Genomic DNA, 23,814 nt, shown 5'->3' with positions numbered 1-23,814 from the left:
AATGCTAAATTTCACATTATGCCACTGTGGTGAACAATTGGACAAAATTCCAAGAATCTCAGTTTATGGCAGAGCCCCTCTCTAACTGTCAAGGCAAGGAAAAGTGGCTCCATTTTGATTGGATTGTGACCAACACAAACATTTGCCAAGCAGCCATCAGGTAAGCTGTATGTACAACTGCCAGTCTCAGAAAGAAGGCCCTGGACTTTCCAACACATTGGAAAGGACTTCACATTGGTCAATGAGTGGTCTCTTATTGGCAAAATCCTGTGCAACATCTTAAATCCTCCATTATAAGGCTTGAGCAAAGGACCATAAAAGTTCCTCAAGACCTCTCAAAGCAGCATTAACTTACCATGTGGCAAAAGCTGAAACAAAGAAGCCACAAAGACAAATCTTAAACACAAAGTTTTACTCTTAAAATGAGGACCAACTGCAACACATCCAATCCATGTTTATTCACGGAACTGTTTATGAAATTGCACTTTTTTGATTAATGCAATAGTTCACAAAAATGTAACTATTAAGTTATAAATTAATGCAAGGGTAATATTAAATCATTCAGTATAATATTTAGACTATGCATTCAGACCAATTCCAAGAATATTTTGGAAGTGGTTTGGAAAATAAATAATGCACAGATAAACTTTAAGGGCATTGATCTAACTGTGTACTTTAAAATATGCAAATTAGTTCCACACTGTGTGGGCCCCCCTTTGATGTCAGCTGCCAATCTTGATCCTGAAACAGGAAGGCACCAAACTGGAATCTCCTCCTCATCAGGAAGGTATAAAGCATCCTTACAATCAGCCACACCCTTATTCTGAGTTTTCAGCTGGCAAGTCAGAAGTAAATAACAGTAACACTAAAAATTCTGTGTCTCTAGATCATCCTGAGAAACATTGGAAGTTCTGCATCTTCTGTTCAGAGTCTCCACTTCACAGAGAGAGAGACAGTAGAAGATTGACCAAGTACCAAGTCTCACTACAAGAAACAATAGCCATGCCAAGTTCGAAGTCCCCATACCAGGGAAATAACTACAGAGATACCAGCAACAAGGTTTAGTTCTGGCAAGCAAACCTTCTCTTCAAGTTTCGTGCATCTGCGTGTTCCAGACTTGCAGCGACATAAGGACTGCATCTGCATGTTCCAGATTGCAAGAACCCTCGTGGTGCTTCAGGAGACCAGCATTTCTCAGCTTCTTGTTCAAGTCTGTTCAAATTGAATACAGTTCTTTCCCCACTGTAACGTGGCCTGAACCACCAATGGAAGACATCGCTATCACAGAACCCACCGATCAATCAAGCAGAATATAAATATATCACTATCCAACCTTCTCTCCAGAGACCATGGCATTAGTATATACTTTTTATGATTAGGTTTATGATTATCTAATGTTCCCTACATCACATAACCTGTGTATCAAATGTCTAGCAAATAATCTTTGAGTTATTTGTTAATTAGAAATCAGATTTTTACCTTATTAAAAAACAGAGAAACTTAAATGTATTAAATGTATTTATTAAATAAATTGCTAAATGTATTTAGCAAATTATCTTTCCATTATAATAGTCATCCTCTGCCATTGCTACATCCAATTCAACCACTTTCATCTTGCCATCTTATTTCATGCACTTTATTTACCTCTTCATTTATATTATCTTTTAGCATATTAGTACCATTTAGTAGTTTTTAGTTTTCCTTGTTTATCTTTTTGTAAATAAAATGCATTTTATTACAACTGTGTGTGCCTTGTGCTGATAATACAGTAAGGGCTCTAAAGGTTAGGTCGATTAATCAGATGACACACTCCTTCCATTTTATATATTTCTAATTTATCGAATGGTCCATTCGAGAGGTTTGGAGGGGTGGCAGCACTTCTTTCACCTTATTCGGTGACAGTGCACCACTAGTAACATTGGTATGTACTCTGACACAGTCTGCAGTATGTCCCTTGCTTTCTCTACTGGAGGGGAACCGAGACTCTACTGGCTGGGCTGTGCTCCATTTCCAGCAAAGCTTACTCTGATACATGTGCCTCAACTAGAGCGTCATCCGTTTCCTGCAAAGCCTCAAGAGTTGATTTAAGATAGGCCTGCAGAACTTTTAGCTCTACGTCAGGTTTGGCTTATTCTACCTGGATTTAGCTGCTTTTGCCCTTGCTCGTGCCTTGAAAATGGCTGTAGTGGTGCTTGAATGGCTGCTGGATAGTTGCAGGCAAAGAACTATCCCACTAGGTGTGTCTACGTAATGCGACCTCTGGAGGTAGCATGTTCCAGAGGTTGCATTTGTCGGCCACATACGTCATAGAGGTATCTCCTTTCAGAAAATCAAGTAGGACACTACAACTACTGCCTTCAAATAAGGCCTTCTTTCACAGGAATTTGGAGGATGCAGTATGTCTATATAACCCACAATAGTTTGTATCACCACAAACAAATGTCACTTCTTTGAACACATGAATCTCCAGTGGTACTGATTCAGCCTTGTGTTTTTTCATAAGTCTTTTCATAAGTCTGAAATTGCTCAGCATACCGCAGGTGGGCTTAAAATACATTAAAATACATTTGTTGCACTTCTCACAATATGGAACACTTGAGTAAGAGCTCACGCCCCTCTGTCCAGTTACAGTGACAGGTCACCTGCTGCATCTTTTGTGGATGTGTCATAAGGTATCTAATGTGCATTTTAATTTATAACCTTGTAAGAAAGTTATTAGAAAATATTAATTTTAGGTTACAATTCACACTGATGAAAAAGGCTGGACTGCAAAGGTGATTGAAAGTGAGACAGATTTTAAAACGAGTGTTTCCTAAGTGTGGGCTGCTATACGAATGTATTGAATGAAAGCCACAAGTTCCATGAAAATTTGTATTAGCTTATTTTAAAAGATATAAAAATGTTATTGTGTAGGGCAAATGTTTTGTTGTTTTTAAATCATGTTTTATATGGATTTGAATTAATTTCACTGCAAAGAGCATTTGTGAAAGCTTGCCTCATTTAATAAATAAAACATTTTGTGTAATATAACGTCCTGGTTACTTGCGTAACCTCCGTTCCCTGATGGAGGAAACGAGATGTTGTGTCAATGTAGTGACACTAGGGGTCACTCTTGAGAGCCCAAAACACCTCTGGTCTTTGATAAAAGGCCAATGAAAATTGGCGAGTGGTATTTGCATGCCACTCTCCCAGACATACGGGTATAAAAGGAGCTGGTATGCAACCACTCATTCAGGTTTTATGCTGAGGAGCTGAGACAAGGTCCGGCCATTTCAGCGGGTAGTTCAGCATTGTGGCAGGAGGGACACAACGTCTCGTTCCCTCCATCAGGGAACAGAGGTTAAGCAAGTAACCAGGACGTTCCCTATCTGTCACTCACTTGACATTGTGTCGATGTAGTGACACTAGGGTTCCCTATACGAAACGCCACAACTGGCTGAACTGTGTTACGTGAACTGGCAGTGTGTGATGGTCAGACCACTGTGTGCCTCGTAGCCAGCGCACCAGGCCGACATGTAACCTCCCCCAACATTGTTATGAGTGTCGAACGGCCCTTTGGGGACAAATCGACTGCCCAAAAGATAGAGACAGGCTAACCCAGTCGTGGGAGTGGAAAAAAAGAAGGGGGATTATCCGACTGGGCCGCCAGGTCTAGTCGGGGGGTGTCCCTCCCAAGGGGAGGACACCGCGGAGACCACACCTCGCCCAAAGAGAGCGGGGGGATATTTAAGTGGAAAAATATGTCACATGGTCTTGCCGACCATGTGGAGAGTCTCATGGTAGATCCTACCCAATGGGGGAGGAGTTGCTACAAACATGGAGACTGTGGCAGAGGGGTCGCTGCCCAAGGAAGACGCAGTTTGCCAACAGGGAAATGAATTAGTGGAAGATATACATCGCATGGGGTTACCTTACAGGGAACCACCACATGCGGAGCACCTATCCCAGGACAGGGCTCTTAGTTAGCACGTATACTGGGCCAGCAATGAGTCTCTCCGAAAACTCGACTGCCACAGGGCTCGGAGGAAGTCAACCAGGGAACAAAGTTTGTGAACACTACTGGGAATTAATGGTGCACATCTTCAGCTCAGAGGAGGTGAAAGGCGCTATGTGCAAGCGATACACCCGGCCGGCTATCCTGGGCTTATCCGCTTGTATTGCATGCCACTACCTGGGACAAAACCGGTTCCACCCGGAGGTTGTAGAACCTTGCAAAGTTGTTGGGTGTTGCCCAGCCTGCTGCTCTGCAAATGTCTGTTAGAGAGGCACCCCTGGCCAGGGCCCAAGAGGCCGCTACACCCCTGGTAGAATAGGCTTGTAGCCCTGCCGGGGGTGGCACGTCCTGGGCGATATATATGCCATAGCCATGGCATAAATGAGCCAGTGGGCGATCCTCTGCTTGGAGACAGCGCTTCCTTTCCACTGTGCACCAAAGCAGACAAAGAGCTGCTCAAAGCTCTGCGTGTGAACCAAATAGATGCATTAAGCGTGCACCGGACACAGCAACGACAGGGCTGGGTCTGCCTCCTCCTGGGGCAGCGCTCGCAGGTTCACCACCTGGTCCCTAAAAGGGGTCGTGGGAACCTTGGGCACATAGCCCGGTCGGGGTCTCAGGATCATGTGAGAGTAGCCCGGACCGAACTCCAGGCATGTTTTGCTGACAGAGAACGCTTGCAGGTCTCCTACCCTCTTGATGGAAGTGAGTGCAGTCAGGAGGGCAGTCTTCAAGGAGAGTGCCTTAAGCTCAGCTGACTGCAAAGGCTCGAAGGGGGCTCTCTGTAGACCCTGAAGAACTACAGAGAGGTCCCATGAGGGAATGAGGTGCGGTCTGGAGGGGTTCAGCCTCTTGGCGCCTCTCAGGAACCTGATGATCAGGTCGTGCTTCCCTAAGGACTTACCATCCACTGTGTCATGGTGTGCTGCTATAGCAGCAACGTACACCTTCAACATGGAAGGGGACAGCCACCCTTCCAACCTCTCCTGCAGGAAGGAAAGCACTGATCCGACTGCACATCTCTGGGGGTCTTCCCGTCGGGAAGAACATCTCTTAGCGAACAGATGCTACTTTAAGGCATACAGGCACCTCATAGAGGGGGCCCTAGCCTGAGTGATTGTGTCCCATCCAGGGGCCAGACATGGAGATTCCAGAGGTCTGGTCGCGGGTGCCAGATGGTGCCCTGTCCCTGAGAAAGAAGGTCCTTCCTCAGGAGAATTCACCGGGGGGGGCTGTCGCGAGGAGCGTGAGGTCCGAGAACCACGTCCGGGTGGGCCAGTAGGGTGCTACCAGGATGACCTGCTCCTCGTCCTCCCTGACCTTGCACAGAGTCTGTGCAAGTAGGCTCACTGGGGGAAACACATATTTGCGTAGGCCAGGAGGCCAGCTGTGTGCCAGCTTGTCTATACTGAGGGGAGCCTCAGTGAGGCCGTACCAGAGCGGGCAGTGGGAGGATTCTTGGGAGGCGAATAGGTCTACCTGTGCCAGTCCGAATCGACTCCAAATCAGCTGGACCACCTGAGGGTGGAGTCTCCACTCTCCCCTGAGGGTAACCTGGCATGACAGCGCGTCCGCTGTAGTGTTGAGGTCACCGGGGATATGAGTGGCTCTCAGCGACTTGAAGTGCTGCTGACTCCAGAGGAGGAGATGGCGGGTGAGTTGTGACATACAATGAGAGCACAGCGGGGAGACCACCGCTGGAGCGCCAATCCTGCAAGGAAAAACCCGTGGATGGTGGTCGTGATGACGACCGTGCACATTTGGAAGGAGGACCCAGGGAAGGAGGAAACCGCTCTTTTGCTGAACTGTTGGGTACCGCAGCCACTTGGGCATGTGGCGAAATCAAACAAAAATGCAACAAAAGATTCTCCACCCGGCCCTCCACCGGGGGATGGAGTGGTCTTGCTACTAGCTCCAGTTGAATGGGTTTCATCGACCCTGGACCGCCTGTCTCAGGGGCGCTTTGACGACCTTCGTGGGTTCTTAGCGGCCGACTGTGAGACGGGTGGCGTCTGCTTCCTGCAGTGGGCTCCACGCCGAGGCTGGGCCGAAGACAGTGCAGTCACCTCAGGGGGACGCCCTTGGCGATGAGCAGATGGGGTGCAGGATCTTGAGCTGCACCAGGGCAGGATATGCCGGATAGCCTCTGTCTGCTGCTTCACCGTCAAGAACTGCTGGGCAAAGTCCTCGATGGTGTTGCCGAATAGGCCAGCCTGGGAGATGGGGGCAGCAAGGAACTGTGTCTTGTCAGCCTCACCCATCTCGACCAGGTTGAGCCAAAGGTGCCGCTCCTGGACCACTAATGTGGACACTGTCCGCCCGAGAGACCGCGCCGTGACCTTCGTCGCTTGGAGAGCGAGGTCGGTCGCCGAGTGCACCTCCTGCATCAGATCTGGGGCTGAACTACCCTCGTGCAGTTCTTTTAGCACCTTGGCTTGGTGGACCTGCAGGAGAGCCATGGCGTGCAGGGCAGAGGCGGCTTGTCCAGCAGCGCTGTAGGCTTTAGCTGTCAGGGATGACGTGAACCTACAGGGCTTGGACGGGAGCTTTGGGCACCCACACCAGGTGGCAGCGCTCTGCGGGCATAGGTGCACCGCGAGCGCCTTATCCACCAGGGGAATCGCTGTATAGCCCCTGGCCACCCCGCCATCGAGGGTAGTGAGGGCGGGGGAACTGAGGAATCAGGACCGGCCAGTAAAAGGTGCCTTCCACGATTTCGTCAGCTCCTCGTGCACTTCCGGGAAGAGGCATGGTGCGGGGTGTGGCTGCTTTGAGCGGCCGCCTGGGAAAGCATGTCTGTCATCTCTGCATCAGCCTGCGACTGGGCAATCGACCCCGAAGGGGGAGCCCAGCTGAGGCTTCTGTGTCCGACTGGACAAGCCCGCTCTCCGATGCAGCGCTCAAGTGCTCATCAGCTTCACGGGCTCCGAACAAGAGGCCGAACTCGCCGTGAGACGAGCCGGTGGACTTTGCCTCCGTGTGGGTCGCTCTCAGACACAAAAGACAGCGATCATGACTGTCTGAGGTTGAGAGGTAATGACCACAACCAGGAATAACACACAATCGGAAAGACATGTTTAAAAAGACGCGTCTTTAAAAAACGTTCTGTGTGTGCCGCTCTTTTAGAGAAATATACTCTTTCAGAAAATATACTCTCTTTTTTCTGCCGAAGCACCCAGGGGTGTTCTCTGCAGTGCACCAGTGCAGAGGAGGGAGAAGCCGCTGAAATGCGCCATCAGATCCAGCAGATGTGAATGAACAGCCGTGAGAATTCAGCTCAATGAGCATGACTGTTTAGCTCCGAAGAGAAAATCTGAATGACTGGTTGCATACCAGCTCCTTTTATACCCGTATGTCCGGGGGAGTGGCACGCAAATACCACTCGCCAATTTTCATTGGCCTTTTATCAAAGACCAGAGGTGTCTCGGGCTCCCAAGAGTGACCCCTAGTGTCACTACATCGACACAACGTCGAGTGAGTGACAGATAGGGAACAATTATTATTGAGTAGATTAAAACACAGATTCTTCCCTGATTTCTTAGATGGCTCTTAGATTATTACATTTAAGAACCTCTGGATTTTAATTTGCCTACATCATTCGCAATTCATTATGGGATGAGTAGCATATAGTTCATATAATAAGCACACAGTTTTGTAAGCTAAAATTTAGATTTTCAAATATTTTTGCTTGCAATTCAATATTTCAAAGTGATTAATTTTAAACCTGGTTAATTTGTATTAAGGCAAATAAGCAGAGGTGGAGCATGTGGCTGGCCACAGGTGACGGGCATGGTGTGTAAATTATTAATAAAAGAAAATCCGTTTGTCGCTCTGGTAAAATGCTGATCATGCGATCATGGACATGGAGAATGTCTTCATGTTTGAAATAAATTCACAATTTTACAACAAATATTAAATTTGGATTAAAGCATGGGCTACAGATTATGGAAACAAGTTCATCGCAAATTTGTAGCTTTCCTTTTTTAATTATACCCATTCACATTTAAATCCATAAGCATCCAGTCAAACTCAGCACACAGATGACTTTGGTGGTAATAAATTAATCTGACACATTCCTTAAACTTGTGAAGAAAACTCTCTTCACTGGATTTAATGTTAACTTCCAAAACTTTTCAAGTAATCATTGCAAGACATTGTCAGTGCGGACTGCTAGCATATGGGATCCAAGCAGTTCAGACGTTTCTATTTCATCTTGCTTCGAAAAACAGCACTTACACTTATTATTCATGTTTGTTGTGAAAACAGATGACTCATACTGTATATGCTTGCTCTAGTCTTGAGTCGCTAAAATAATTAGCAATATTTACTGAGATCTGTCAATACTAAACAATTTATTCAGTTGAATTGTTTGTATTGACTGGGAACTTTGTACAGTAGATAGTATAGGCCTACCTCCAATTTGAAAAATATTTTATGTTGAATGTACTGTATGGCTAACGATGGCAATATTGTAAATGTTTATTATTATTTTTATTATTATTATTATTATTATTATTATTATTATTAATAATAATAATAATAAGCTCTAAGATGGGGGGTTGGGGGGTACATAACCTTACCTAAATTCCTAAGAAAAAACTGAAAGGCAACATTAGCAGGGGGTGGGGGGGTTATGGCTTATATTGTTTTAAGATAGGCCTAAATGTAATAAAGGAAGTGATCAGAAAACTTTACGCATATATCTTCGTAACTTAAAAAAATGACATAATTCAAATTGAAAACCATAATTTAAAGAAATTAAAGGGACACGCTCAAGCTTATTATTAGCTACACTTACATTTCTAAATTAATTTGAAAAGTAGTAGCTACACTTACATTACAAGTGTTGGTGTGTTATTACGTTGGTCTGGCGGTGTAGGTGTTTGCTGTGAATAGTCCCCTCCTCCATTAGGATAACATAATTCCTACAAGGAAATTTTATGCATATACCTTAGCTTAGTTCCATTAACAATGGAACAGGGTATCATTTAAATTTAACAGTATATGTCTAAATGCTCAGAATTACTGCATATATAGTAAATATTATGTTACCAAACTGTTTTTAAATAAACCACCATTTTTTGCTGGAATATAACCAGTTAATTTGGCTGTTACATATGAAGCTCTGGGGTTTTAGACTGCAGTGTACGGTGTGAAATTCAGACTATATTGGGCTATATATCTGCCATCCGGTGTTGTATAGTCTACAATAATATTTAATGTTCTAATGTTCACGATTTGTGAATTCAGGTGACATCATCCTCCGCAGGTGATATATCCCATTAATTTCTGGAAATAAGCTTTTAATTTCATTTTTTATTCCCTGCCACAAATTGTTTATTCAAATCTCAAACAGCATATGTGGTGTAAAGAAATGGAAGACTCTCTTTCTCTTAAAATAACGGTAAAAAACCACCAAATAAAGGTAATAAAAAAAGTAATAACAATATACACAGGCTGATGGCTGTGTGCAATTTCCATTCCCCTTTGTGATTTGTAACTAGTAGACCCTAAGAAACACATTTTTTTTAGACAAAATAATTTTCCTAAAAATTGATGTCCACATATGTGGAAAGTGAGACTACATTGTGAAATTTTAAATAACACCAAGCTATATAAAGTCTGTTTTTTTTTTTATCAAATCACTTATTATGTTTCCAGGAGTGTTGTTAATTCATGTTTTTGAGACGTTACAGACATTACATCAGAAATTAGCATAAATAATAACACAGGAAAAAGCCGGCAACTCACCAGGACTGTGACAGTACAAACCCCTCCCCCCCCTCCCCTTGCAGGAGGCCAAGCATGATGGCGATGGAACTCCTCGATGTCCATAGCCCTCCCAGTCGACCAAATACTGGAACCCTCTGCCCCTCCGTCTCATGTCTATGAGGCGTCTGACGGAATAAGCTGGAGCGCGGGGGATGGGAATGGCTGGATGTAAATCAGAGTGGAAGACCGGTTTAATTCTAGAAACATGAAAGACAAGGTGAACACGCTTAAGAAAATTGGGTAATTTGAGCCGAACCACCACCGGACTAAGCACCTTAGTGATGGCAAAGGGGCTGATGAATCTAGGTCCCAGTTTACATGACAGGAGTTGGAGTGGGATGTCTTTAGCAGATAACCAATCCTTCTGCCCACACACATAAACTGGGGGCTTAGACCGGTGTCGGTCGGCTTGGGTCTTGTGACGGACGGCAATCCTCAAGAGGGCTTCTCTGGCTTGTTTCCAGGTGCGTTGACACCTCTGAATAAAAGTGTGGGTGGAGGAAATGATGACATCGGGCTCCTGCTCTTTCCAAGTCTTGGTTTGCCCTCTCTGCTTGACCATTAGTCTGGGGATGAAACCCAGAAGTCAGACTCACCTTTTCCCCCAGCTGTCAACAGAACTTTGCCCAAAACTTTGACATGAATTGGGGCCCTCTGTCAGAAACCACATCTAATGGGAGGCCATGGAGGCAAAAGATATGGTTCATGACCGCTGTCTCCCTCGGTTCATTTGGCGGGAATGAAATGAGACGCCTTCGAGAACCGGTCCACTACGGTCAAAATTACTGTGTTGCCACGGGACGGGGGTAAACCAGTAACAAAATCCATGGCAATGTGTGACCAGGGTCTCGAAGGGACTGACAGCTGTTGGAGGGGCGTTGGGAGCTCTTATTAGTGGCACATAGCTCCATAGGTGGCCACAAACTGACAGATGTCAGAGGCAAGAGATGGCCACCAGAATCTCTGTCTAATCAAGGCCTGAGAAAGGTCGCACCCCAGGTGGCAGGCTATGTTAGAGGAATGACCCCACTGTAGGACATGTGTGAGGACCGATCGTGGAACAAACAACAAACCCGCTGGGCACTCCACGGGAGTGGTGGTTTAACATATTGCAGAATGAAATTTGGACTCCACTTCCCAAGATACCATGCCCACCACCCGAGACGGAGGGAGAATGGTGTCTGGGGCTTCGATGGAACACTCAGAGAGAGCATCGGGTTTGATGTTTTTAGAACTCATCGATAGGAGAGCACAAAGTCGAAACACCCAAAAAATAGTGCCTAGCGTGCCTGCCTAGAATTTAGACGTTTGGCCGTGCGAATGTACTCAAGGTTCTTTTGATCGGTCCACACCACAAAAGGCAACCCCAAACCCTCTAACCAATGGCGCCACTCACCCAATGCCAGTCTGACCGCCAACAACTCACGATTGCCTACATCATAATTCCATTCTGAGGGCGTGAGAAGATGTGAAAAGAATGCACATGGGTGCATCTTTTTGTCCAAGGGAGAGCGCTGTGACAGGACCGCCCCCAAGCCCACCTCCGACTCACCCACCTCCACATCGAACTGTCGCGAGGGATCAGGGGAAATAAGAATTGGAGCAGTTTAAGAAATGTGGGATGAGCCTGTGACAACCACTTAAATGGAAATTTGGTGGCGGTAAGATCTGTCAGAGGAGTGGCGAGCTAGCTAAAGTTCTGGATGAACTGGTGATAAAAATTGGCAAACCCTAGAAACCTCTGCACTGCTCTCTGGGAATCTGGGGTTGGCCAATCTGAAATGGCACTGACCTTGCTGGGATCCATGCGGGCTCTCTCAGACAAAATGTTGAAACCCAGGAATGGAAACGACCGCACGTGAAAACATACTTCTCCGCCTTAACAAAGAGCCAGTTCTCTAACAGCCATTGGAGCACCTTCCTGACATTCTGGACATGGTCCTGGATATTCTGGGAGAAGATCAGAATATCATCCAAGTAAACATAAACAAACTGATTGACCATGTCACGAAGCACGTCGTTCACGAGCCCCTGGAAGACAGCCAGGGCATTGGCCAAGCCGAAAGGCATAACCTGATAAACTGATAAAAAGTACTCAAAGTGCCCCCTAGTGGTGTTAAAGCTGTCTTCCACTCATCCCCCTCCCCAATCCGGACAAAGTGATAAGCACTGCGTAGGTCCAACTTTGTAAAGATGGTCGCCCCTTGCATTTAAGGCATTAAAGCTGAAGACATCAATGGCAAAGGATAACGATTCTTCACCATAATATCATTCAGCCCCGATAATCACTGCAGGGTCTAAGTGAACTATCTTTCTTCTCCACAAAGAAGAAACCCTCTCCTGCCGGCGAAGAGGAAGGATGGATGATACCGGCTGCCAGAGAATCATTGATGTACCTTTCCATGGCCTCCCTCTCTGGAACCAAAAGTGAGTAAAGCCAGCCTTGTGGTGGAGAAGTACCCGGTAGCAGGTCAATCGCACAGTTGTACGAGCAATCAGGAGGGAGAGACGCAGTGTGGGACCCACTGAATACCACACTCAGGTCATGGTAAGTCACCGGCACCCCGGATAAGTCCACCGGCTTATCCAGCAACACAGAACAACACTCAACAGGGGAAACAGCAGAAGACAAACATTTAGAAAAACAGAATGGACTCCAGGCCAACACGGAACTAGTGGACCAATCTATGTGAGGACTGTGGATTACCAGCCAGGGGTGTCCAAGCACAACCGGAAAGGACATGATTTGAGGAGGAAGAATGAGATAACTTCTGAATGGTTCCTGTAAATGAGGGTCAGTGGCTGGGTAAAGTGTGTGACCAGTGACAGTAGTGTTCCGCTGAGGGTATGAGCGATAATGGGCTCCTCCAGGGAACGGTGGGAATCTTCCACTTGGAGGCAAGTTTAATGTCCAGGAAGTTACCCTCAGTTCCGGAGTTGACTAAGGCTGAGACCACTTGACTAAAAGAACCCCACTGCAGTTGTGCCGGGAGGAGACTTGGTAGTCCAGGGGATTTGCTCAGCGCAGTAGTGCTCGCCAGTAACCATATTGCTACTGGTCTTTTACTGGGCATGTTGCTGAAACATGGCAGGTGTGCGCACAGTAGAGACACAGACCCTGGGTGAGGTGCCATTGTTTCTCCTCAGGAGGGAGGCATGTTCTCCCGATCTGCATGGGCTCTGCCTTAGACGAATGCTCCATTGACACAGTGGACAATGTGGGGAGTGATGAGTGCATGTCGTCCGGGAATGTGGAGATTGGCAACAGCGGCGACGAAGAGTGAGTCACTTATCCATACAGATGGCGAGAGCGAGGTCCACAGCATAGATCTCGTCAAGGATGTTATCTGATAGCTCATGCAGAAACCGATCCCACTGTGCTTTGTCATTCCAGCCACATGATGCTGCAAGAGTGTGGAATTCGATTGCGAAATCCGCGACCGACCGATCACCTTGATAGAGCCCAGAGACAGCTCTCACAGCGTCTCTGCACCGAGTTGAGTGGTTGAACACCTTCGTAACTCATTCTCAAACTCTTGGAATGAAGCAACGCAGGCGTGATGGTTATCCCACATGGCAGTGCCCCAATCACGAGTCTTTCCTGTCAAAAGGGTAATGATGCATGTGATCTTTGAAGCCTCTGTAGGGAAGAAATAGGGCTGCAGTGATAAGTACATCGAGCATTGGGAGAGGAACTATTGACAGTAACCATCTTCTCCAGAAAATGGTGCAGGAGGATTTAACTGGGGCTCGACTCGTTCCAGACTGAGGGGCACCACCAGTGAAGGACCAGGAAGTTCGGAGGCAGGAGGCATGGGACTGGAATCGGGAGTCCGACGAAGCTTTTGAACCACAGACGTCAACTTGACCAACTGAGAATCCATCATCTCCAGGGCCTGATTAGAGGAGGTAATCTGTTTCTGCTGGAGCCCCAGCAATGCTCCCTGTTGGGCGAGGGCAGCACGAAGACTGGCATCCTCCGCTGGTTCCATTGGTGGCCAGATTGTTCTGTCACTGATCGTAATGAAGGACCCAAGATGCAGGAAAACAGTTCTGAACATATTCCAGCTTTTGTATGCATCCATTGATTCTCAGTGTGGTAATGCACCGTGAATATAGGAAATTTTGAGGAAAATTAGCCTATAGTCCACGTTCATGGTCATTGTGTAAAAAACTAATATCCACGCATGTGGACGCGGGATCTCAGGAGGATACAATATCAAATAAATTAAACATTTGACACAACATTAATGAACATAAATAAATAATCTTTCACATACAAGTGTTCATGGGACTGGACACTGTTTTTCACTCTTTGTATGTTGGACTTTAATTATCGTAGCTCAAGTAAAATATCACCCAGGAGTGCAACATGGCAAAAAACACAAACATCAGCAGCCTACTGGAGTCAGCATCATCTAGTTTAAAGTTTTAACTTGACTGTCAGACACAAGTCAATCAGACTCTTGTGGTCGTGGATGAGCGAGACAGAATCCAGAAAATGCTAGAAATTCTGTCTGGAGCTTTTTCTTTCCATTATTACTGTTATTATTATAATAATAATAATAATTATTATTATTATTATTATTATGTAATGTGTAATGTGTAATGTGTATGTGTTTTTTGGGCATAAAATGTTTTTCTGCATATTTTGTTTCCCATTTCCGCTGGTGTTTTTTTTTCTTCACTCACAAGTTGCGCATTATGTGAAATACCTGAAAAATATTTTATATTTTGATATAGGCCTATGAATAATGGACTAAAACAATGACCAATGAAAACCACATTTCTCTCACTTCACTTGTCTCAAACACGATCTACTGCTAAAAGAACAACACCGTTAGAAAGATTTTTGTCTTCGGCACCAGAAAAGCACCGGTGAAAAATTTGTATAGCCTAAAAGTAATATACTGTATATCCAAATGAAATGTAACATTTTCATACATTTATACTCAGTGATATGAAGTCAACAATAGTTTATTGCCATTGCTGATCAATATCGCTTGCTGTGCATTTCAGGGAGACTGGCTATTAGTTGGTCCCATGTGAGAAATGAACTCACTGACTAACCACTAGCGATCAGTGTTGGTTCAGTGACTGAAAAACGACTGCCTTCTATTGATCATGTCTCTCCTGTACCACTTAATGTCGTGTCACATTGCGTGAAATCACAGGATCTGAATCCCTTTGATGGGCATTCTCAAAAGCTGCATTTGTATAATATTAGCCTAAACAAAAGCTTCACTATTTAACACAGATATAACCTTACAAAACTCTGAAATTCTGGTAAATGGCCCCTTTATCTCTTAATTTCTTAAGAAATTCCTTTAACATCAGTTCCAACTCTAAAAATACATAATTTAAATAAAATAAAATAATTAATTTACAAAATCATAATTTACATCATTAGATTCATTTTTGTATCATTTTATATACTCTCTCTCTCTCTCTCTCTATATATATATATATATATATATATTGCATTTAAAATTCTTCAACCCCCCTGACTAGCAATACGTTCTGGTGATGTGAATTAAAACATCAACTAAAACCTCAGTAAAGAGTCAAAGTTTGAGTGATTTTGAGAACAAAGAGTTCAGTTAACACAAATTTTAAAATAAAATAACTAATTCTCTCCACAGAATAATTGTGATTGAAACTGTATATATATATATATATATATATGCTGTATATATTTTTTGTTTGTTTTGGCTTTCCAATACATATGTATAGGAATAATTATAAACGGTTGAGAGCGAGTTGTGCTCTGCAGGCACACTTACAGAGAGTGGGCAGCACAAAATGAGAAACCTCATACAACAGGACATATTTTTGCATGCATAGATAGCTGGGCAGAGCATAACTAGATGTAGGGGTCTCAAAACACGTTTTTTAAAGTTCCAAACTACATTTAACTAGGCACAGTGTCCTAAAAATACATGAGACATAACCAATGAAACATGAAGAAAACAAAGTGAGAAACTCGAAAAGCATCATCTGTACATATGCCAACAAAAATAGAAAAAACGCAAACTTAAAGAACAGCTCTTAAGACTACATCAGACAGACAGACAGATCTCAATTATAAAATTGATTGCTGTGGACTATGCCAATAGTAGGCTTATGTTCAATGATATGACTATCTAATCAGCCAATCGTGTGGCAGCAGTGCAATATACAAAATCATGCATGTACGGGTCAGAAGCTTAAGTTAATGCTCACATCAACCATCATAATAGAGAAAATGTGATCTCAGTGATTAGACGGGCTTGTTTGAGTATTTCTGTAACTGCTGATCTCCTGGGAGTTTCTCGCACAACAGTCTCTAGAGTTTACTCAGAATGGTGCCAAAAACAAAACACATCCAGTGAGTAGCAGTTCTGCGGATGGGAACTCCTTGTTGATTAGAATGGTCAACGGAAAATGGCCAGACTGGTTCGAGCTGACAGAAAGGCTATGGTAACTCAGATAACCACTCTGTACAACTGCAGTGAGCAGAATAGTATCTCAGAATGCACAACATGTCGAACTTTGAGGCAGATGAGCTACAACAGCAGAAGACTACGTGGGGAACTTTATTAGGACCATAGTGTTCCTCATAAAGTGCTCAGTGAGTGTGTATACCTAGTAACTTCATAACAAAACACACCTACTGTGCAGCACCCCCAGTTGGGCACAGTGCTACTGAACACTTCCTGCTTCCTCAACTAACAGGAACTAGATAACCTTTTTCATAACTATTCCCACTAGAGAGTGCTAAACAGCTACTGTTCGTCTATATCGGCAGGTAAGGCAGAGCCCCACTGCCAATAATATAATTTGTTAACCCATAAAGGTATTTAAAATAATGACACATGCATTTAAAAGGAGGCCTAGTAAAAGTTTTTATTCTATTTCTAAGTTGTAATACATCTGAAACCTCTGTTACATTTTGGATGATACTGTAGCTACAAGCATGTGGGTCAGAGAATCTGCTGCCCATCAGAACTCCACAGCACCCCTCATTTTTTACAATGGAAATCTGTGGTCAAATGTGGAACTGAAACAAGTGCAAATTGTGACCTAATGGGGCAAAAAATGTGTCTGCTCTACTTGCTGCATGTACCGTAGGTAGTTCTGTTGTGGTTTTTGTTATTTAAATGACCGGTACTAAAATAAAAGCAATAATCCCATGGGAAATAAAAATCAATTAAGTGCAGAACAAGTATTCAAAAAGTATGTAAAATCTAACAGACATGAACAATGTAAATTGAAAGAGTGTAGCATACGAGAGCAGGTGAGCCGTGTCACTCTTCTCTTTGATATTCTCCTTCCTGTATTTCATAAAATCGCGCAGGGTCACCAGAGGGTCATCGCCAACAGAAACCATATTTTGAGATGACCACGTCTCCATGGCGACAAGAACTATTCTGGTGTTAAGCTGCTCCTTGTAGATCTGAAAATCAAAAAACATAATTGTTAAAAATATCTGTATTGTTACAGTATTTAATGAAGGATAAGATCACAACTAAAGCATGACATCATGAGTGTGTGAATATATGTGAATATGTTTCTTTCTCTGAGACTGAAGTTTCCAAAGTGCTTCTATCTAACCATCCTACCAATTGTCCCCTGGACCCTATCCCCTCCCATCTGCTACATGCTGTCTCTCCATCAATCTTACCTGCACTCACACACATCATCAGCACATCTCTTACTACTGGAAACTTTCCCAACACATTTAAGCATGCTTGGGTAACCCCACTGCTCAAAAAACCAACACATAATGCCACACTAGTCGATAACTACAGACCGGTCTCTCTCCTAACTTTCTTGGCAAAAACTCTCAAGAGGGTTGTGTTCATTCAGTGATTTGCTTTTCTTTCACAGAACACCCTATTTGTGTCACAGTCTGTCTCCCCCATATTCTTCAAGGACTCTTATTTTGAAGTTTTTCCCTGCACTACATTACCCAGAATCCACTGCCCTCATCACTTCCACCTTTTTCCAATCCTCCTCACCTGTCCTCCATTCCATCATTAGTCATTGTTTGTATAAATACCCTCTAGTTCTGTTCATTCTTTTTTCAGTCCTTGAAGTGTTACATTGAGTAAGTGAAGTGTTATGTTAAGATTTATTGTTATTTCCACTCCAGCGTTTGTTCCGCTCCAGCGATTGCTATTGTTGAGCCTTTTGTTTGTTTCCACTCCAGCGTTTATTTCCACTCCAGCATCTGTTCTACTTCAACGATTGCAATTAAAGGATCTGAAAGTTAATCTACTCCTGCATCTCCTGTCTTCCTCTTTCACTCCTAGACACCCAACGTTACAATCCTCCTCCTTGACCTGTCAGCTGCTTTTGAAAAAATGAACAACCAGATCCTCCTGTCCACCTTCTCTGACCTGGGAACCACCTTCTCGCTGGTTTGAGTCGTATTTCACAAGCAGATCCTTCAAAGTCTCCTGGAGAGGAGAGGTTTCCAAGTCACACCAACTTAACCACTGGTGTTCCTCAGGGATCAGTGTTTGGACCCCTCCTCTTCTCAATCTACACAACATCATTTGGAATGATCATAAAGGCACATGGCTTTTCCTACCACTACTATGCCCAGCTCTACCTGTCATTACAGCCTGATGACCCCACTGTCTCGGCTCTATCTCTGCCTGCCTTTCGGATATCTCTGCCTGGATGAAGGAACACCATCTTCATCTCAACAGATGATAACCTTACAATTCATTTTGGTTCAGCTATACTTATGCCAACCAGGAGAGCTGGAACCTGGGAGTGGTGTTTGATGACCAGCTTAACTTCACCGGCCACATCTTGTCAACCGCCTAGTCTTTCATGTTTACACTTTACAACATCAGGAAAATCAGACCTCTCTTAATATGTTGTGCAGCTCCTGGTCCAAGCTCTGGTCATTTCAAGACTGCACTACTGCAAAACCTTGTTGGCCAGCCTCCCTGTTAGCTCGATTAAGCCGCTGCAGATGGTCCAGAACACAGTGGTGCATCTAGTCTTCAACCTACCAGAGGGATCACATCACCCCCCTCTTGATTTCAACCCATTGGCTACCTATAGCTGCCCACATCAAATTCAAGGCTTCGACTTAGGCCTTAAGGACAGCCAATGGATCAGCACACTCTAACTTCAACTCACTCCTCCAGGTCCCTGTCCCCACTCGCTCTCTGCTGTCAATGAACAAGCAGCACCTAGTGGTTCCATCAAAACAAGGCTCGAAGTCCAATTTATTATCATTCACTCGGTGTGTCTCAATCAGCTCCTTAGCTCCCTATGTCGTGAATCAGTATATCATGAACATGAATTCAACACTAGCAAGGCTACTCATCCACTGAACATTGGGACAGTTATGACTCAATTTCCTGCGACATGATTATGAGGTCGTGCTTTTAAACGCAGCTTGTATTAATCAGCAACATCACTATATAAATGACACCATTGTGCATTTTCAGTGTAGATGTATAGGTGTAGTAGTGTAGGTGTAGTGTTATAATGAAAAATGAATGAAATAAATGAAGAAATAAATATACAAAAGGAGTGTATTTTTAATCTTTTTCTACATTTCTAATATTTAAAAGATTGTTTCCCTTTCAAGAACATTATGGATGAAAGATCATTCTCTTTTAAAGAGAAATAAGGCTTTGACTTGATAGTTTTACACTTGTGTTCGTCTTCCAACGACTTGAAAGACTTCAGAAGACATGACGATGTTTCTGGTAAGGGAACATAGTGAGAAATGATGCTTCCTGGTTTCTCATGCATTCTGGGAATTTTTAGGGAGCGAATATTTCAGTGCACTGGAATGATTTTGCGATTGAGACAGAAATGACAGACTCCCTGATCAGTGCCCTGATTACTAAACTGGGGAGCTGATTGAGATGCACCTACTATCTCTGTGGTGGAATGAGCTGCTGAAACCACCTCAACACTTACTATTTTGTTTATTAAAAAAACTGTTTTTGTCTTTCTCTTATGTGCTAGCTTCTATTCTACTCTAGCTACTCTTTAAAATTGTCAGTGTGATCCTGCAGATATTGTTGACCTTTGCGTGAGAAATTGCTTGTTTTGTTCCACATTTGTAAGTCAGTTTGGATAAAAGCGTCTGCTAAATGACTAAATGTAAATGTATAAAACTTTAAAAGCAGGACATACAGCATCAGCCATGTTCACCACAGCTTTGGCAAAGTTCCTCGTCTGAGGTGCAGATCTCCGCATCTGCACAAACTACAGAGAAAAAAACACAGATTTTGCTTACCACATACAAAACAGATACATGAGTGAATAACAAAGTAATTAAACTATTATGAGATCTTACCAGTTCATAGTCATTGACCACTAGTAGCTCTACATACTTGGTTTCACTCTGAACGGTGCGCGGCCCCCTCCGAACCTGCAGGGGGAGACAGACGCACAGACTTAACTACAGCTCACCATTACAAAACTGCTCCTTTTAAATTAAAGGTGCAGCTTCACACAAAAACAATTTTGACTAGTGTCATTATAGAAATACTATATTCAAAGATGTATTTTTAACCCATGATTAATCCATTCCATTTAACTGAAAGTGTCTAAATAATTACTGCCTTCGGAGGCTGAATACAGAGGTCACCTTCACCTCATAGCGATGCGTCAGATGCAAAAAGTCACCCTGATGCATCCAATACAGGCTGGGGAGCACCTAGCAATGAACGTCTGTTGTTTGGCACCTGGAAAGGTGCACAAACTGTGTGGCACATAAATCGCCTGGAACTGCTTGTAGTCCCCTTGCCTCTGAGAGCCTTTCAGTCAGACATCCTGACTCATACAGACAGCACTGCAGCTGTGCCATATATAAATTTCCAATGAGGAGTACAGTGAAAGCACCCAATTTTGAATTTGACGAACTGAATTGTCCTCTGGAGTGAATCATGTGTCCTATGTGTGATGTATGTCCCTGGCCACCTGAACAGCAGAGCAGGTTGCCAGGACGAAGGAATGGATACTCCACCCTCAATAAGTTCATAGGAATTGGGAGGTATTCTGGAAGCTGAACCTGTTTGCCTCCCTGGAGACCCCACATCATCGCCTCTGGTACTCCATGACACCAAGCTCCACCAGGCTCAGACGCCTTAACTCACTGATAGACAGCGAAACTTTTCCCAATCTGTTTGCTAGATCAAGTTCGAGCAAGATATGGGAAGACAAGGAAACAGTGATACTAGTTGCACTAAGTGATAAAACAGCCTCTGGTCCCAGATGGGGTAGAGCTGTGGATGCTCTCCCATGGGAAATTCCTTTGAGGTTGGATCTACTCTCGTAAACTCAAGGCACAATCTGGTATCCTTGTGCAGAACTATGGAAGCATGTGTGGCCTTTGAACGGAGTTTGTCTGACACAACAGGGTTGTTGCAGCCAGTGTAAAACACCATATTACTGGCCAGGGCTCCCTCAGCGAGGTGGCTGTATGCCTTAAAATTATGACTTTTTGCTAACTGGTTCTCCTCCCAGGTAGAGGACCCAAAGCACTGCTCTGTGCAGATGAAAATCTCTTTTATACAACAGCATTTGGATGCAGGACTCACTCCATCCATGCTTAAAGTATATGTCGCTGCCATAGCGACCACTCAGAACCTCTGAAGGCTTGTCTAGAAGCAACACCCTCTGGCTAAGAGCCTTTTGCACCCCACTACCATCCTGTTCTGGGAATTAGCGCTGTTAATAAACACGATGAATATAAACACGCTTACAGTTTCCCTGTTTGAGCTACTGAGATGGTAAGCTTACGAATACTCTCTTTTAAGGCTTTGCTGCTAATAACTTTGGCATCAGTTAAATGTAGTGGGGACTTTCAGGCCCTTTCAATCAAAAACTCCAGTGTAGAGTTTAGACAAAGCCTTTCAAAGGCCATGTAGCAGTCAATAAAGCCCAGGGAAGGTTATGGGCTCAAAGTGCTGGCAATCCTCTTTAAGGCTCAGTTTGTCACCATACAAACATTCTCCCCTCCTCCCTTTAAGAGACTACTCATGCTCTGCCCAGTAAAGGCATTAGCCTTGGCATTACGTACCAAACGAGTCAAATCAGGGTATCAGAACAACTATTTGTTCACACTGGAGGCCAGACACAGGGTTTGGCCATCTCCAAGCAAAGAATTTCCCATTGGGTCATGGATGCTATTGTGCTCGCATGTGACTCGCAAGGCATACAATGTCCCATGGGCATAAAAGCTTATTTAACCAGGAGTATGGCCTCCTCCTGGGCATGGACAAAGGGAGTGTCTCTAGAAGACATATTTCTGGCTGCAGGTTGGGCTTCCCCTAACACCTTTGCCACATTTTATAACCTGCATGTATCTTCCCTCTCTTCCCAGATCTTTACAGGGGAAGAAGGTCGGTTGATCACTGACATAATGGTTAGTATTGCTGTTAGAAACTGGTGTAGAGTGAATGACAGCAAGTGGGCAATTTTTCACTACCGTGTCAGCTAGTGTCATTGTGCCAAAAGCCATTGTTCACTACCATGTTGACTAGTGTCATGGTGCCAAAGCCCTTGTCCAGGTGATCACTCTGCTCACCTCATTACCACTGACCGGGAATAGGTGTTCAAACATTGCTCCACTACCTAGCATGGCCAGTGTCTCTGTCTTGACATCAAGTCACTAGTTTATTGTCTCACCTCTCTTCATATTTTTCAATATGAATGTGTGGGCTCCAGCAATGCTTTTGACTACCCTGTAACAGCTAGCAGGCATTGCACATCAGTGCTACGACATGATGGTATATGGATCCCATAGCATGACCTTCTGATGCAGCATCGAATTTACCTTCTTATAAGGGAATGTTTTGGTTAATTACATAACCTTGGTTCCCTCAAAGGAGGGAAAGAGATGCTGAAAAGCTGTGCTGCAGCTACTAACTTCTTGCTGTCATTGGACGAGAGATACGCTCTCTTTCCCTTCAGTCCAAAAATTCTGATGATGTAAAGCTGGCTTACCCTTATATGTTCACTATGACGTCAGCATAAGCGGAGTGCTAAGCTTCACCAGCCAATCAAATTGGCATGATGATACAGAGTCCCTCCCCCTGACAGGTTCTCCTAAAGCTTCAGCTTCTGATGCAGCATTTCGTTCCCTCCATTCAAGGATCCAAGGTTATGTAAGTAACCAAGACATTCTTGTTACAACTGTACTTTCAACTTTTTGTGATTTTTAACATGCTATATAAATAATTAACTTGACTTAATAAAAAAGACTAAATCATATGCAAAAACCTATGTCATTAGTGTAAACTTAGCTGACATCATTACTTTGCATTGTGTTAGGCCATTTTATATTAAGAATCAAATTGTTTTTTTTTATTATTCTGCACTCAGGTGCAATTCTCAAGTTCATCACTAAAGGTAGCAGCACCACCAGCGCAGACCCAGTAATGTACAGCCAGCAAGTGCCCTCAATCCTCTACAGACAAACTGTACAAATTTCACAATCTATCAATTTATATGACGTCATGAAATTGCATTTATAATAATGATACAAGCTGCTTTCACTGTTTGAAATTTCGTACACAAAATGTTCACAAGGTTGGAACCTAATGAAAACAGAATTCCACATATAACATTTAAAGTGCTACTATGTCAAAAGTACTCTGTAAAAAAAAAAAAAAAAAAAAAAAAAAACATTAGGTTTATGGGGCAGGGGTTGCACAAGTTTTTACCAAACCCCTGCATAGATGCTGCAAGAGCCTATTTGTTAAATGCTTCAATATTTACAGTATTTGTTGAACTAAAAATATTTAATAATGTATGTTTGTCCCTTTAAATATTTAGATATTTACACATTTATTACACTTACTAAATTACAATTTTTTTTCCATGTTTGTTTATAGACATAATTTGTACGATTTACAAGTATTGACAATGAGTTTACATTGATATATATAACAAATGCTAAAGTGGTACTTTATCTTCAAGAGTACCGACAGTTCCGCAAGCAAGTGTTTGCGTTTGGGCAGTAATTAACGAGAGAGAATTTGGACGATTGTTTTTACCTCATTCGTGCAATGTGTGATTAAAAT

General features: G+C 43.7%; 1 protein-coding gene across 3 annotated transcripts in view; it reads right to left on the bottom strand.

The window, feature by feature from the left end:
* adam11 (ADAM metallopeptidase domain 11) overlaps nt 1–23,814 on the bottom strand; it is a 162,959-nt gene that overhangs the window by 97,082 nt on the left and 42,063 nt on the right. For all 3 annotated transcript variants that reach the window (XM_051666956.1, XM_051666957.1, XM_051666954.1), the window contains exons 9-11: nt 20,082–20,156; nt 19,919–19,990; nt 17,035–17,201 (exon numbers count right to left, since the gene is read on the bottom strand). In XM_051666956.1, the coding sequence (XP_051522916.1) occupies nt 17,035–17,201; nt 19,919–19,990; nt 20,082–20,156 (314 nt within the window). The remainder of the gene's footprint in view (nt 1–17,034; nt 17,202–19,918; nt 19,991–20,081; nt 20,157–23,814) is intronic.

The sequence above is a fragment of the Myxocyprinus asiaticus genome, chromosome 32 (assembly GCF_019703515.2).
Source record: "Myxocyprinus asiaticus isolate MX2 ecotype Aquarium Trade chromosome 32, UBuf_Myxa_2, whole genome shotgun sequence".
Lineage (NCBI taxonomy): Eukaryota > Metazoa > Chordata > Actinopteri > Cypriniformes > Catostomidae > Myxocyprinus > Myxocyprinus asiaticus.
Note: the sequence above shows the minus strand (reverse complement) of the source record. Positions and strands in the feature narration are given on the sequence as shown.